Genomic DNA, 17,694 nt, shown 5'->3' on the forward strand with positions numbered 1-17,694 from the left:
CATAAGTATGGGTGGATAAGGACTGATGGCATCAGGTATTGAGTCTTCAGCCTTATTTGTAGGTAATTTTATTTCATATGTTTGTCATTAAGAAATTTCAGAGGCCTTTTTCCTGGCACTCAGGACACTCCTCATGAAGGGCTTAATTTAAGGCCAATGAATTGTTAAGTTGTATTTTGTGATTTTATTCAAGTAAAAATATTTACTACTTATTACTCAATTTGACTTCAGTGCTTAGTATATGGACTATTATTTGATCCATGAAACTTTTCTACATTTGCTTTTTGCAAGTTGTCTTGCAGCAGAATGCAGTCAGTTTCTTTACTTGTCTGTGGAATTCCTTTTTCCTGGCTACTCAGCACTTGTTTGTTTGCTTATTTATTTATTTATTTTATATATATATCACTTGTTTATTTAATTCCATGTCTTTCAGGTTGTGGTCACTTGGTTTGTACTGGAAATAAATTTGTATATCCATTTTTAGGATAGTTAATACTTTCTCTACAGGAAGTCAAAGAAAAGAGGAGACAGATATCTGTTTATTCAAAAAATACTTATAGAGTGTCTATGATGTCCCAGGGTGCTATTCTAGGAACTTGAGATACACCAGTGGACAAAACAAAACAATCCCTGCTATTGAGAAGCTTACTCTAGTTGAGGGAGACAGATATTAAAACATAACGAACAACAAATAAATTATGGTTGACTCTTGTACAATGCTGGGGTTAATCAGCATGTAACATATAGGCAGTCCTCTGTATCTGTGCTTCCTCCACATGCATGTAGTCATCCAGCCACAGACTACTTAATTCTGTAGTATTTACTATTGAAAAATACCTATTTATAAGTGGATCTGTGCACTTCCAAACCCATACTGTTCAAGGGTCAACTGTAATTAATATGCTATGGTAGAAGCTGATAATTGGTATGGGAAATTATAGAGTGGGAAAACGGAACAGGAACAAAGACTTGAAGAAAGTTAGCCCTGTCATTATTCAGTGGCATAACCTGCCTGTTGTGTGTGAGGAGCAAAAAGGAGGCCAGTGTAACTGGACTTGGGGGAGTAGTATAGTAGTATATTAAGTCAGAGCTAGGTGAAGGCAGAGGGTGTAGGAAGACATGGACTCTTACTCTGAGTGAATTGGGAAGCTATTGGAAGGTTTCAAATAGACAAAAGTGGTATCACTTACATTTTAATCTTAAGAGGATTACTTAGCTTTCTTTGTTGAGAGCAGAGAAGAAGCAAAGGTTGAAACGAGGAGATTAATAGAGGGATATTGTCGTAATCCAAGTGAGTGATAATGGTGACTGAGGCTAGGATGATAGTAATGGAAGTGGTGAGAAGCAGCTGGATCTTGGATGTTTTGAAGGAAGAGTCAACAGGATTTCCTGACTCTTGTATGTGCAGTAGAAAAGGAGGGATCAAGAATGAGTCCAGGAATTTTTTTTGATGAGGAATCAGACAGAAGCATGGAGATACCATCAACTTGGATGGGGAAGGCTGCAGATGGAGCAAGTTTGGGAAAGGAGAGTGGCCGGTTTTGGACATGTTAAGTTTTGTATCTGTTAGACATTCAAACCATCCATCCTAAGGTGTTAGGTGTAATAATCTACATAGTGTAATTAGACCAGCGCTATAAGACCACTTAATGCAGGAGTCTCTGTCCTGAATACTGTTTCACTTTATTGTACTCTATTTTGTTTTAATAAGTGGGAAAAAATTGACACATGTTAAATTTATATATAGCTTAAGTTAGTGATCTAGAGGAAGGGCATGGGAGTGATTTTCAAATATACAAAGTATTTGATTGTTTTTTAAATTAACTCCCAAAAGGCAGAACTACGATCAATAAATAGAAGTTTGGAGTAAGCAATTTTAGTAAGGGGTAAAGTATGAAAGAGTTATAATAGAGCTGTCCCAGGAAGGGATAACTTAATTTGCAGTTCTTTGCCCCCCACTTTTAATCATACTCAAGCAGACACCAAACAGTGATTTGCTAAGAATGTGCCATGGAGACTGTCTGCACAGGGATGTTAGACCATGGAATTTTAGCAGTGGGATAAGAAAATACCTGTATATAGTGAGAATTTCTGCATTATTATATAAAACAGCCTGATTAGTAGAAAGCATCTTGGACTGGGGCAAGAGAATCATCTTTGTCACTTAACTGTGATATGCCCTTGGTCATGCCATGGAACCTCTCCAGGCTGTAATTTTCTCTTCTGAAAATGAAAGCGTGAAGTGGCAGTGATACTTAAAAGATGATTGGAAGGAAGGGAGAGAGTGAAGTCCTGGAAATCAGCTAAAGGATACTGTAATAAATCATATGACAAGAGGCTGTTGACATGGTAACTAGAAGATTATTGATGGCCTTTTAGAAAACCATTGCCAGGTGTCCTGAAGACAACTAAAATAGAATTAGAAAGTAATAATTAGAGAAATACTAATATTAGTGTGAATTCTAATACAGTGGGGCCACGGTATTAAAAAGGTCAGCAATATGGAAGTTGTTACTGTATGTGAGGAAGAAGAAGAGAGTAGTTGTAAACATGATACCAATATTGAAAAGATAGTGTCCTGGTGGTCAGTAGATAAAAGGAATGAAGAAAAGCCTAAGGTCAAATCAATGGTGTAGACATAAAAGGAGTTACAGAGAAAAGACAAAAAAAAATGGTCTAGAAGCATCAGGGAGAACAAAGGGTATTCCTGTTTGAAATATTTGCCAGTATAAAATTTCCTATGAAATGACATGTATACGCATACCTGGTAGAGATAAGATATTTTTCAGAGAAATATTATTAACTACTTTAATGAACGCAAGTACTGAGAGCTATAAAATAAGTATTACTAATTATAGATAAATTTACTTTTGAAAAACGCACCTAGTGAATTTTTTTTTTTAAGAGAGGTTGTCAAATTAAACTATTAAAAACCAATTTGACCACACTGGTATTAAACTAGAAAACAATTAGATGGAGATTAAACAATATGCTACTGAAAAACCAAAGAAGGGTCAAAGAAGAAATCAAAAGAGAACTAGAAAAATACCTTGGGACAAATGAAAATGGAAATATAACATACCAAAACTTGTAGAATGCAGCAAAAGCAGTTGTAAAAAAGAAGTACATAGAGAGAAATGCCTACATCAAGAAATAAGGAAAAATCTCAAATAAACAATCCAACTTTACACCTAAAGGAGCAAGAAGAAGCCCAAAGTTAGTAGAAGGAAGGAAATACAAAGATCGGAGTGGGAATAAATGAATAGAGACTAAAAAGACAATAGAAAAGATCAATGAAACTAAAAGCTGGTTATCTGAAGAGATAAACAAAATTGACAGACCTTTAGTTAGACTCACCAAGAGAGAGAGGACTCAAATAAATAAAATCAGAAATAGATGTTACAACTGATAGCAGAAATATAAAGGTTCATAAGAGACTACTATGAATAATTATACGTTTACAAATTGGACAATCTAGAAGAAATGGATAAATTCCTAGAAGCACACAACCTTCTAAGACTGAATCATGAAGAAATTGAAAATCTGAACATTCGGATTACTAGTAAGGAGATTGAATCAATAATCAAAAACTTGCCAATAAACAAAAGTCTAGGACCAGATAGCTTCATGGGTACATTCTACCAAACATTAATACCAATTAATGAATTAATACCAATCCTCAAACTCTTCCAAAAAATAGAAGAGGAGGAAACACTTCTAAACTCATTTTACAAGACCAGCATTACCCTGATACCAAAACCAGACAAGGATGCCACAAGAAAAGAAAATTACAGGCCAGTATCATCCTGATGAACATAAATGCAGAAATCCTCAACAAAATATTAGCAAACTGAATTCAGTAATTTATTGAAAAGGTCATATACCATGATCAAGTGGGATTTATTCCAGGGATACAGGAAGGTTCAACATCTACAAATCAGTCAGTGTGATACACTATGTTAACAAAATGAAGGATAAAAATCATGTGATCATCGCAGTAGATGCTGCAAAAGCATTTGACAAAATTCAACATAAAAAGTCTCAACATTAAGTTGGTATAGAGGGAATGTACCTCAGCTTAATAAAGGACATATATGAAAATCCCACAGGTAACATACTCATCAGTGAAAGGCTGAGAGCTTTTCCTCTAAGATTAGGAATAAGACAAGCATGCTCACTCCTGCCATTTTTCTTCAACATGATATGGGAAGTCCTAGTCAGAGCAGTTAGGCAAGAAAAAGAAATAAAAGACATCCAAATCAGAAAGGAAGAAGTGAAACTCTCACTATTTGCAGGTGACATGATATTACATAGAAAATGCTAAAGACTCCACCAAAAAACTGTTAGAACTAATAAATGAATTCAGTCAATTGCAGGATACAAAAATCTGTTGAGTTTCTATACACTAATAATGAACTATCAGAAAGAGAAATTAAGAAAACAATCCCATTTACAACTGCATCAAAAAGAAAAAAATATCTAGGGATAAATATAACCAAGGAGGTGAAAGACCTATACACTGAAAACTGTAAGACATTGATGAAAGAGATTGAAAAATACACAAGTAAATGGAAATATATTACTTGCTCATGGATTGGAAGACTTAATATTGTTAAATTGTCCATAATATCCAAAACAATCTATAGATCCAGTGCAGTTTCTGCCAAAATTTCAATGGCATTTTTCACAGAAAGATCAAACAGTCCTAAAATTTGTATCAAACCACAGAAGACCCTGAAGAGCCATAGCAATCTAGAGAAAGAACAAAGGCATCATGCTTCTTGATTTCAAACTATATTACAAAACTATAGTAATCAAAACAGTATGGTATTGGCATAAAAACAGACACATAGATCAATAGAACAGAAAAGAGAGCCCAGAAATAAACCCATTCCTGTGTGGTCAATTAATTTATGACAGAGGAGCGAAGAATATAAAATGGGGAAAGGACAGTCTCTTCAATAAATGGTGTGGCTAAAACTGGGAAGCCACATGCAAAAGAATGAAACTGGACTACTATCTTTTATCATGCAAAATAATCAGTGCAAAATGGTTGAAAGACTTGAATGTAAGACCCGAAGCCATAGAAGAAAGAAAACAGATGATAAGCTCCTTGACATTGGTCTTATTGGTGATTCTTTGATTTGACACAAGAAAACAAAGGCAACAAAAGCAAAAATAGACAAGTGGGACTACATCAAACGAAAAAGCTCTTGCACATCAGAAGAAACCATCTACAAAACAAAAAGGCCACTTGCTGAATTGGAGAAGATATTTGCAAAGGATATATCTGACAATGGGTTGATACCCAAAATATACAAAGAATTCACACAATTCAACATCAAAACAAACAACCCAGTTTAAAAATGGGCAGAGGAACTGAATAGACATTTTTCCAAAGAAGACATGCAAATGGCAAACAGGTACATGAAAAGGTGCTCAACATCACTAATCATCAGGGAAATGCAAGTCACCCACAATGAGATATATCACTTCACACCTGTTAAAATGGCTGTTATCAAAAAGACAGGAGTTAAAAAGGATGTGGAGAAAAGGGAACCCTGTGGTACCATTGGTGGGAATGTAAACTGGGGTAGCTGCTATGGAAAACAGTATAAACCTTCCTTTAAAAATTAAAAATAGAACTACCATACAATCCAGCAGTTCTACTTCTGAGTATTTATTAAAAGGAAACAAAAACACTAACTGAAATATATGTGCACTCCCCTGTTCATTATAGCATTATTTACAGCAGCCAAGAATGGAAGCAATCTGGGTGTCCATCAGTGGATGAATGGATAAAGAAGCTGTGGTGTATGTATATGTACAGTTGAATATTATTCAGCCTTTAAGAAGAAGGCAGTCTTGCCATTTATGACAACATGGATGGACTTTGCATTATGCTAAGTGAAATGTCAGACAGTGATCTCATATGTGGAATCTAAAACAAAAAAAGTGAACTTATAGATACAGAGAACAGACTGGTGATTGCCAGAGACGAGGGTTTGGAGATAGGTGAAATGGGTGAAGGTGGTCAAAGATACAAACTTTAAGTTATAAAATAAGTAATCAGGAGGATATAGTACAGCATGGTGACTACAGTTAATAACATTGTATATTTGAAAGTTACAAAGAGAGTAGATCTTAAAAGTTCTCATCACAGGAAAATAATTTGTAACTATTTATGGTCTTTGTACACCTGAAACTAATATGTTACATGTCAGTTATATCTCAATTAAAAAAGAAACCAGTTTGCAATTGCAGTAATATACAAGTTTGATGTGTGAATGGTTTTTCTGTTGTTGTTTGTTTCCTCTTTTTATTTTATCTCATACATTTTTTACTTATTTATTTAGATTCACAGAAGTAAAAACAAATGGAAATTTCATCTCAAGGATGGCATTATGAATCTTAATGGAAGAGATTATATATTTTCCAAAGCCATTGGAGATGCAGAATGGTGAAGAGTTGGTTCTTTTCTTTTATAAATAAAACAAAAGAAACTTAAAAAAAAATTTAAAGTGGACAGTTTGAAACTTGGGACATATACCAACCAAAACTTAACTTCTGCATGTCAGAGAAGTGCAGTAGAAGCAGAGCTACTGGAACAAAGAGACCTTGACAACACAGACACTACTTCTAACTGGCAAGCCATGGAACTGTAGCACCTGGGGTTGTTGGGGTGGCGAGGGTTGGGATTTTGTGTAAGAAAACCGTAATTGTCGATTTTAAATACAGGTACCTGCCACTGGTAATTAGCATGTAAAGCTTGGTTTATATTCCTTCCTCCAACTTGAGTTCAGTCAGAAGATACTTGTTGGAATGGACTGAAGAAACTTCCCTTTTGATAGATTGAACCGAAACTGCTTATTGTACATGGTTATATTTGGTAAAAATTGCGTGTGAGCTTTTTACAAAAGGGTAAGAATATGTGTTGAATTTTAATTCACTTGTATAAGGAAACAATTTAGAACTCTCATAATAGATCTTAAATATTTTTACTTGCTGTCCTCCTTCAGTAATATATACCTCTTCCTTCCCTGGTTTATGAAACATCTATTTAAGAGTTAAAGGAAGTAAACAGTGATCACAGTTTGGAGACAAAATTTACCCAGGAATGGGTATTTATTTTAATTAGGTTTTGAGACTCATTAAATGTAGGTTAAAGACTTGGGTCTCATCTGAGTTGAGCAGAATTAAAATACTTCAATTTCCTAACAGAAAAATTGTATTTGTTTCTTTTAGCCCCCCCCCCCACCTTAAAAAGAAACCCCAAGTGGCTCCTCAGGAATACAGTGTTATTGCACAAAGGTACCATCTAGCTGAAATTATATACATATGAATAGATAGATTTTTTTTCCTGTTGGGCTGAAGAGTGTATGCTTATATATGTGTTTAGTCTTTAAGCTAAACAAACATTTAGGTAACATTCTGTGCATTGATTGAAGCATTGGGCAGGTGGTGAGGACCTGGATTTTTATTAAACAATTTAGTAATTATAAAAGTTTTTTTGTGTTTACTAGTAAAGAATTTTAAAATGATTCTAACTGAACACACTTTTAAAATGCAACTTTGTAATTTGAGGGAGAAATTTTGGGGTTAGAGGAGGGTGGGCCACTAAATACATATTTACCTCTCTTTCATTTGGTGGCCCTTCCAGGCCATTGATAATATAGACATGGGCTCCAGTTTGCACATCGGGAAGAAAGCATAGAAATTTGACTTGTATATTAAAAATAATTGAGATGTAATATGTATATTAAGAATGCATAGCTCTGTATTCTCTAAGGGGCTATAAAGAACAATGTGGCAGTGCTATGTTCAGTGTGAACGAGTTGCTTGGGAGAACTGTAGGAACTTGTGTCTTCACCTTTGTTCTTACACCTAATTCTTTTCATGGTTTATTTTGACAAAATTCACATGTGTTTAACTTACTTGTATATTGAATTTTTTTTTTTTAAGTCTTCCATTTTTGTCTTCCTTTTATTTGCCTTTGTGTTTCCAGAAGTAACATAGAAACACTTTAAAGTACATTGCAAAGAAAAACTGTGAGGTATTATATATTGTTTTTCCTTTCTTAACACAAATCTTTAAACTTTCTTGAAAAGGCTAATCTTTTTTCTTTTTTTTTTTTTTTTTTGCCTGCTTCCCACCCCACATACCACCTTGGTCCCTTTAACTTATGTTCTGAACTTTGGTATAAATGTGGTTTCTAGCATGCTAGTAGTTAGGTTTTATTTAGATGCCATAACTGGTGATACGGTTTTAATTTTTACTATATTAATTTAGTTTTCTGGAGGTTTATTTGTTTACCCCACTACGCTCAAAGCACACACAGGTTTGTTTTTTTTTTTTATTAATGAGACTGGGAGGAGAGAAGGGAGAGGGGGTAAAATCACAGAAGTCCTGTTGTTTGTTTGCCCTTGAGTATAGTTGCTAGTAGGTTTATATTTACCCAGTGAAGAAGTCAATGACCTGAACTACCTATAAAAGTTTAGCATTGCTGCAGTGTTGATTAAAACCCTTTCGCTATCTAGTAGTTCTTATGCTACTGAACCTTGGATTACTGTATGATATTCAGCTTATATTTTGGGCTCTCTATGTAGACGAAAACATTCGTATTCATAATAGAATTGTATACTGGCCTGTTTTTATAACATACTCAAACATGAACAACCACTGCTTTCAGAGTGACTCATTAGGGTTATTTTGAAGCAGGAAATAGCCATTTATATTTGCACCTGTGTATATTGCATATTAATTATGACATACTTGGCAAGTGCTTTTCTTTTACCTGTGAATATTCTGAAAGCTGGTCCAAACAACACTGCATACCAAATTGTGCTCTTATATATTACTGCATCGTGTTCCTTTTTAATCAAATAGCATGTTTTAGTTTTATTATAGTGGTTTGCTATAAGAATGCCACTTGCTTATCTTTTATTGTACTTGAATTCTTAATCATGCTTTTAACATTTTATTTAACAGATCGTTTCATTAGGTTCTGTCATTCCTTTGAAAAGGCAAGGATTCCCACTTTCAGAATTTTGAAATGAAAATAACATGTTTATTCAAAGAGGGAAAATAGTTCAGACTTAGTATTATGAAATAAGTAAAGGTTTCAGAAAAGGATTTGTTTAGATTTGCACAGATGGTGATGGCACCTTTTATTAAAAAACAATCAACAGTGCTAAGGAAAATTTACGCAAAAGTACTAGATAAAGTGTGGAAATGCGTGCCTTTCAGTGTATGTACTGCTTTTTGGTGGTCGTTTGGATAATCAGACCATTTGAATGGCTGAGAGCACATTTAAATTCTGTGAGCGCCACATTTGGCTAAAACAACTCTTTAATGTGCAATTAGTTTCTAGAGTAAAATGTCTGTTATATGAGGGGGATCTTTATATTGGGCTTTTATATTTTTTTAAATGTTCACATTTCTTTCTATTAAATGCCATCATAATACCACGTTTATATTGTTGCCTCTCTTAAAATCAAAGCCATCTTGATGTTATTCTTTTAGGGATACATCAAGATTTGAGCAGTGTGTATAGTGATTAAAATGTGTTCTTGAAGAGCATACTCTAATAGACTGGCTTAGACAGCAAGAACATAAAAATATAATAGCTTTTGTATAAAGATTTTCTTTTGCTATATGAAAATCAAGGATTTGGTTTTCTTTTTTTCTGGCTTTTATGGAGGAATGAAAAGGGTTATCTCCTTCTAAGAGTAATTTTTGATTATCTTATAGCAATAACGTCACCATTCTTTTCAGAAGATAAATACACCTTGTATAGGAAATCAGACATAATTTTCTTGGGAGTCCCCTTTATAACTTAGCTTTTTCTTCCACTTGAGAAAATTCCTATATTTTCAGATTATTTCATCTTGAACTTTTTTGAGCTTTCGTGCAATGTAATATTTTATTGATCCATCTTTGTACATTTTCATTTTATTTCATATGTCTATTTCCCACCTATCTGTCTGAATCAGCTATTTCAGATTTTGAATTCATTGGTTAAAAAATAGTTGCTTTATAAATCTCCTCATGGGTTTATGTTAAATAGTTTTGCATTTTAATCTGTTATGCTATGGAAATTATTCTGAAGTTTGTATTCCCTTTTTAAGCCTGCCTTAGTCTATTTTTTGTCATTTTTTTATGGTTTAAGGAAGAACACACCAAACTTGATATTTTTGTTTATTTTGAGGAACAAGATAAACTTGTTTTTTCTTCTCTCTTAAGGGAAGAACTACATTGAGTTAGTAGCTACTATTTCAAGTCAAGTTTCCTTAAATCATCCAGTATGTATCAGGGCTACAATTTGGGGGAGGGACTAATCCTTTTTGCTGTTCTGAGCTACTATTGTCAACTGCTGTTGTACATACTGTTATGTGTAAGGGCGTAAATATATTTATTATGTTTGTAAAATTCATTCTGTACAATTGCAGATCAAGGTTGCTCTTCTGTGATATATGGGATATTATGTTTTAAAGACCATCTTGGAATACAATTAGAGAACTTAGTATTTTGATGTACTAAGACCTATTTTAAGTTTAATATTTTACCTTTGCAAAAACTTTAATTAAAGATGTTATTTAAAAAAAGTAATGCTGCTTGCTTTGCTTACTAGTTTATAACATTGTTATATAGATAACTGAATAAAACTATACAGTTTAGAAAGGAGAATGCTTTACATTGTTAGTAAGTTCCATTTATCAAAAAAAGGTATCATTAAATTCTGTACCTTTAAAATCAGTAGGGTGGGCTGTCAGTCTGAATATTAAACTGTGTTATAAATTCTTAGTAGCTTTTAAAGAGAATAGTTGTAATTTCTAGGCACACAGGAATTTAAATTGGGCTAAATTCGCACCAACAAAGTGTAGCTAAAATTGATATAATTAACATACTGTATTGAGTATTTCTACTCCAAAGAATAGATTACTTAGGATAAAATTATTTGAGAACATACTTGTTCTTTAATTCCACCATTTAGCCATATATTTTTCTTTTAGTTCAGAGTTTGTAAATAATTGCATAAAAGGAGAATCAGATTATTAAGGCTTGTATTACATATTGAATATATTTTGTGTTATTTTAGAAGGTATTAAATAATTAGCAAGTATTTTAATTTATAGTTAATTCAAATGAATCATTAAGAAGCTTGCTTTTTTGTAATTTTTTAATCCTATTACGGACTACTTTATCTAGGAAACATGCAAATTTTAACCATTAAAACAATCATAATAAAGATATTTTGTTTATTGCCAGCAAATCTTGTATTTTTGCAGTTTAATTCAAGCTCCTACATTGATGATCTTAACCTTTTTGGCCTCATTTCTCCATATGTAAAATGACAACAATATGATTTTGAGGGTTAATTAAGATAATACATGTAAAGATTTTCATTGTACATGGTAAGCACTCAGATATCCCAATTATTTACTTAATTTCATAATTATATAATTTAAAATGACCTGTGGAGTGGAAAAAAATGTTTTTAAATGGTCAAAAATAGCAAAAGAGAATGTGGTCTGATTTAAGAAGGGGCAGTGAAAGATTTGGATACAGCCAAGCAAATTAAGCCTGGGAGGCTGAGTTAGTGAAGCAGTGCATCTGTCTGTAGCAGAAAGTGCCTGAGGGAAGAAAAGGGAATGATGGGTATGGACAGGAATAATGAAACACACCAGAAGGCTTTAAGCCTTTTTTCCCCTAAAGTAAAATTTCTTGAACTATATGTCTAAAATACATTGAATTTTCCCAAAGCTAAAACTGTAGTAGTGATACAACATTTTAAAAATTGTATGATCTTCCTAAATATCAGTGGATTTTGCTCATTTCATTTATGGAGAAAATGATAATGAAATATTATTGAAAGACATTGAAACTATGATTACATCACTCTGAGTCTGACCTGAACCCCTCTCCTAGTGATTGTTGGCAATCCTATTTCTGGAGGCAAATGACCTTTGTGTCAATGCTCCTACTTCCCAGCCAAGGAAGAAGATGCATATATAAATAATTGGTTACTTGTGTTTCTGTTCTGAAATACAAATTTTCTTAGTTTGAAAGGGAATCGAGCACAGAGCACGTATTAACTCACTCATTCAACTCTTTGGTGATCTCCCATAGGCCAGGAATTATGATCAGTATTATTGGATGAGCCAGAGGTGAGTTAAGATAGTTGCTGCCTTTAAAAGCAGTGTGGTTGGATTGTCTGGGTTCTAATCCCAGTGTGGATTGGATTGACAGCAGTGTGAGCTTCACCATGTTACCAAACCTACTACCTCATAGAGTTGTGAAGATAAGATAACGACATGATGCATACATTGCATTTAGCACAGTCCTTGGCACATGTGTATATATCCATATGTTTTAGTAAGGCATAATGGTCACAGAAAAGATCTTAGACTGGCTAGGTTACTTTTGTGAGTTTTCCTTATCTTCCTATCTTAATAGAAACACGTTCGCTGTCTGTATTGATGCTTCTGCAGATTAAAGTGAGAGATCAGAGGACTTAAAACTAGCAATTATAGCGAGCATTGAGCTTGCCAATGGAGATAGTTCTGGAAGCTTACTTGTAATTGTGGTCTTCACATTGGAAATGAATTTTGTGTTCTTGAATCAAGAATGTTCTGGATCTTATCTTCAAACTTCATCTTTCTGAAGGTTGTTGAGTTGAAATGATACCAGTTACCTCCTGATCACTTCTGGAATAGCCTGCTTTCTTAAACACAATGTGACAGAAATGGAATTCATTCCAATTTCTATTTCCCCATTCCCAAACCTTGTGTGTATCAGTGACTACTGTTCTCCCAGTCACTGGGATTTGAAGCTCAGTATCATCTAACCTAGTCTTCACCAATATTAGGAAATAGCTCCACTGCCTACCAGGTGTTCAAAACAAAACCCACAAGTTGTTCCTAATTCCCTTCTTTTTTTCACTGGTACCTAGTCTGAGTCACCTCAAAACCAGACTTGCATCAACTAGTCTGACAAAGGTTACGCTTGGCCTTTCCTATGAAGGGAGAACCTGGGGCCGCTTCCCTCAACTGGATCTCACCTGTGTCTATCAGAGCCCCTGGCCTTGGCCTGCCTCTCAGTGACAGGATGTGGGCCCCTGCTCATTCTTCTCTTGCTGACCCTGACTTTGTAGATTTGTCTCACTAAAGCCCATTTCTTAATATATGTTCATGTGGAAGTGATTCACAGTCTTGATGCACAGGTGGCAACTACATAGGGGGACCTACCTAGTAACACAAACACAAAGTTCAGTTCCTAAGCAAGGCATTTACACCTGATTTTCCCCTATGCCTGCAACATTCTCCCTTTAGATCTTTATATTCCCATTGTCAAGAACATTCCTTTTGCTTCTACCATGCTTTGTCTTACATTGACATCTCTTGATTTGTCCTTCCTCATCCCAGGTTTGCTCTAACTCATTTTTTATTAAGACAATTGATATTTTTAATATAATGGGCTCTTAAAAATTAATAAAATACTCCATTAGGGAAAATACATATATATAACAAGTCAGTTCATCTAAGAAGAAAGGCAAATGTCAATTAATTGACCCTTTTAATATTGAAGGCATACAAAATAAGACAATAATAATAAATCATTTTTCCATCTACCCAGTGACCAGAAAAAAATACCCTGTCATGGTCAGGGTGTGGAAAAATGGACCTTATGATGCATTGCTTGCGGGAGTGCAAAATGGTAACAGCTGTCTGGTGGACAGAGGGAACAAGAAACACAAGTGCTTCAAGTCAGGACAGGGGGATGGTATCTACAAGGTACAAAAGTTATCTAAGAGGCTCAAGTGTAGTGAGTATGGGAGAGGACAGATATTTGGGGGAGAAATAAAAAGATCCATATTTGATACATTAAGTTTGTGGTACCCGTTAGACATTCAGGTTGAAGTATCAAGAAGGCAAGATGGATATAAGCAGATGGAGCTCAGCGGGGATGTCTGAGCTGAATAAGACCATTGGTATTTATTATCATATTGAGAGGATTTAAAGCTATAGAAATGATTCACCTAAGCAAGAATGTAAAAAGAGAGGGGTCCAGGACCAACCCTAAAGGCACTCCCAAGACAGATATTGGGAAAAGGATTACTTAACAGGAATGGCTGCATAATTTGTAGAACCTAATACAGAATGAAAATGCGAGGCCCATTGTTCAAAATGTATTAAGAATTTCAAGATGGTGACAGTAGAGCCCTTTGTGACTGCATTTGTCACATACCTTCGAAGCTGGTCCTGGGAGTCAGTAAGGGACAATGAGGAAGCAAGCCCAGTTAAGTAGGAAGCAAGCCCAGTTAAGTAGGAAGAAAGGGGAGAGGTTGGTGTTTTACAAGTCAAAGAGGATAGTATTTTAATAAAGATGAGGTCCTGGTTAGCTCAAGCCGTTCTTTCCTGGCCATGGTCATTGATTCAGGGGTTCAGGATTCTTGCTTGAAATGCTCAGACTCTCTCCTGTCAGATTTGGATGAGGAGGCATTAGCTCCAATTGCATTAGCAGCCGTCCTATGACCTTGAGAAGAACTGAGCTTAAGATAAAGATGATACAGGGAGGCAGAGCAGAAGATGGAAAGAAACAGCATCCTTCATGACTTCTTTTTTTTTTTTTTTTAATAAATTTATTTATTTTATTTTTGGCTGCATTGGGTCTTTGTTGCTGCGCACAGGCTTTCTCTAGTTGCGGTGAGCAGGGGCTACTCTTCATTGCGGTGCATGGGCTTCTCATTGCAGTGGCTTCTCTGTTGCAGAGCATGGGCTCTAGGCACGCGGGCTTCAGTAGTTATGGCACACAGGCTCAGTAGTTGTGGCACGCGGGCTCTAGAGCACAGGCTCAGTAGTTGTGGTGCATGGGCTTAGTTGCTCCGCAGCATGTGGGGTCTTCCCAGACCGGGACTTGAACCCATGTCCCCTGCATTGGCAGGCAGATTCTTTTTTTTTTTTAATTTTATAAATTTATTTATTTTATTTATTTATTTTTGGCTTTGTTGGGTCTTCGTTGCTGTGCGTGGGCTTTCTCTAGTTGCGGCGAGTGGGGGGCTACTCTTTGTTGCGGTGCGCGGGCTTCTCATTGCAGTGGCTTCTCTGTTGCAGAGCACGGGCTCTAGGCACGCGGGCTTCAGTAGTTGTGACTCGCAGGCTCAGTAGTTGTGGCTCGCGGGCTCTAGAGCACAGGCTCAGTAGTTGTGGCACACGGGCTTAGTTGCTCCGCGGCATGTGGGATCTTCCCGGACCAGGGCACAAACCCGTGTCCCCTGCATTGGCAGGCGGATTCTTAACCACTGCACCACCAGGGAAGCCCCTTCATGACTTCTTATAACTAAGCATTTTAGTAGGTAATTTATTCCATTTACTGTTATCATAAATAGTGATTTTGTATTTTCTGTTTACCATTCTTTTTCTTTATTTCTTCTCACCTGTCTGCCTTTTAATTGTATACAATTTTCTGCATTTTTCCCTGATGATTTGCTGGCTTGTTTTAGGCCTAGGTTGTGAGACTGTGTTTAGCTTGGGAAACTCTTGTTTCCCTATACTCAGAGGGGCCTATGAGCATAGCTCCTAGACACACAGTGGAAAATACTGTAGGGTGAAACAGCTCAGGCTTTGGAACCAGGCTGACCTGGGGTTGAGTGCCAGGTGTACTACTCTCTGAGCCTCAGATCCCTCATCTATAAAATCTATAGTAAAACCATTATTATAATGGTTATCTTGCATCCTTTTTTGTAAGATATAGTGTATGTAAAGTGTAGGGCACATATTAGGTCTGAATTTTTTTTGGCCATGTGGCACAGCTTGCAGGATCTTAGTTCCTTGACCAGGGATCAAACGCGGGCCCCAGCAGTGAAAGCACTGAGTCCTAACCACTGGACCGCCAGGGAATTCCCTGAAAATATTTCATTATAGTAGCAAAAGGGCCTTAAGGTTCTTTTGGTTTGATCTTCATACTCTACAGTTGAGGACTTTAAAAACCCAAAAAAAGTAATGCAAATTAGCCAACATTGTGCAACTAATAAAAGGTATAGCCAGAAGGTCTACCTGAAACCTAGGTAGATTCCTTGAGGCATGCAGCCTACAGGCAGTGATGTCCCATGGCCAAGTTTCCTCGAACTTGTTTTAATAATATACAATGGTGGTTTTTTAATGTACAGTTGAGACGAAAGGATGGCAATTCCCCTATTCTTACACCTGGCCTACTTTACATATTTGTACTAACTGCTTGTGTTTTTGGCAATGAATCTCTGATCCCATGTGACAGCCTGTCACATGTTGGTTTTAAGAACAGATGCAAAATGATTTGTGAAAATATCCCATTCAATTTGAGGTCAAGTAGTTACCCTCCTAGACCATTCTGTTTTCTCTGGGACTTATCCGTGAGAGGCTGCTGTAAGCCTTGTTGCCTTTTCAAAATAAAAGGCAATCGTATGACAGACTCTAGGTCCATCTACAGAGTGAAGTAAGTCAGAAAGAGAAAAACAAATGCTGTATGCTAACACATATGTATGGAATCTAAAAAAAAATGGTTCTGATGAACCTAGGGGCAGGAGAGGAATAAAGACGCAGACCTAGAGAATGGACTTGAGGACATGGGGAGGGGGAAAGGTAAGCTGGGACAAAGTGAGAGAGTAGCATTGACATATATACACAACCAAATGTAAAATAGATGGCTAGTGGGAAGCAGCTGCATAGCACAGGGAGATCAGCTCGGTGCTTTGTGACCACCTAGAGGGGTGGGGTAGGGAGGGTGGGAGGGAGACGCAAGAAGGAGGGGATATGGGGGTATATGTATACATACAGCTGATTCACTTTGTTATACAGCAGAAACTAACACACCATTGTAAAGCAATTATACTCCAATAAAGATGTTTAAAAAAATGTCAATTGTATTCTACAACAAGGCAGACTATGGGGTGGGAGGGAATACCTGGGGACTGCCAGAGTGTCTCTGTGGGCTTAGTCTTGTACCTCCTTGTGTGAAATACTCCTGATTGTAATTAGAGAAACAGGGTACAGCTGGCTGTTTTGTTGTTTTAAGGGAGCTTGGTTTAAAGGCATAATTTCCATTCCTCAATAATCATCTCTTTATGAGAGCTCTAAAATATGAAAAAGCTCAAAATCTGAAAATTTTACACATCCCATAGGATAAGGGTAACTTGAGGGGTTATCTGGGCCATTTTTGTTTTCTTATGATGGCCTTATGGAGGCCATCAAATTGATGAGAATGTGGGCATTTATTAAAAGCCTCAAGAGAAGAGTATTCTATGGCATTCCTTAGGGGCTGAAGATTGGGTCACTGGACTATACATTCCGTTAGGGCTGTGAATATGTCAACCGTATTTCCAGGACTGAACTCTGTGCCAGACATTAAAAGTACATATTTGTTAAATGAACGAGTGAGTAAATAAAAGTGCTGTGCTGGTTATTATGAAGAAAGTCAAGGATCTGTCTTCTTCATTTTGAAAAAGGCACACTGACTTTTCTGCAATGTTGACAGATCTTCCACACTCTGGATGCCGTAGGTGAGCTTGGAAAAGCTGGGCAGAGCAAGTACAGACAGGAAAACAAAGAATTCCACCCAGGTTAGTTTCAAGAGATGATGAGAATAAAGGCTTTTTAAGGCTGTTTAATTTCAATAGGATAAAGGAAGGACCTTTGTTGTTTAGGCTTCCCAGAACAC

At 36.1% G+C, this 17,694-nt stretch overlaps 1 protein-coding gene across 1 annotated transcript in view; it reads left to right on the forward strand.

Annotated features, from left to right (window-relative positions):
• GTF2A1 (general transcription factor IIA subunit 1) overlaps positions 1–10,608 on the forward strand; it is a 44,090-nt gene extending 33,482 nt beyond the window's left edge. Inside the window, exon 9 of the mRNA XM_082451391.1 lies at positions 6,357–10,608. Within this exon, the coding sequence (XP_082307517.1) occupies positions 6,357–6,464 (108 nt within the window). The 3' untranslated portion in view covers positions 6,465–10,608. The remainder of the gene's footprint in view (positions 1–6,356) is intronic.
• The last annotated feature ends 7,086 nt before the right edge of the window (positions 10,609–17,694 follow it).

The sequence above is a fragment of the Balaenoptera physalus genome (genome assembly GCF_965194825.1).
Source record: "Balaenoptera physalus genome assembly, chromosome: 2".
NCBI classification, from domain to species: Eukaryota; Metazoa; Chordata; class Mammalia; order Artiodactyla; family Balaenopteridae; genus Balaenoptera; species Balaenoptera physalus.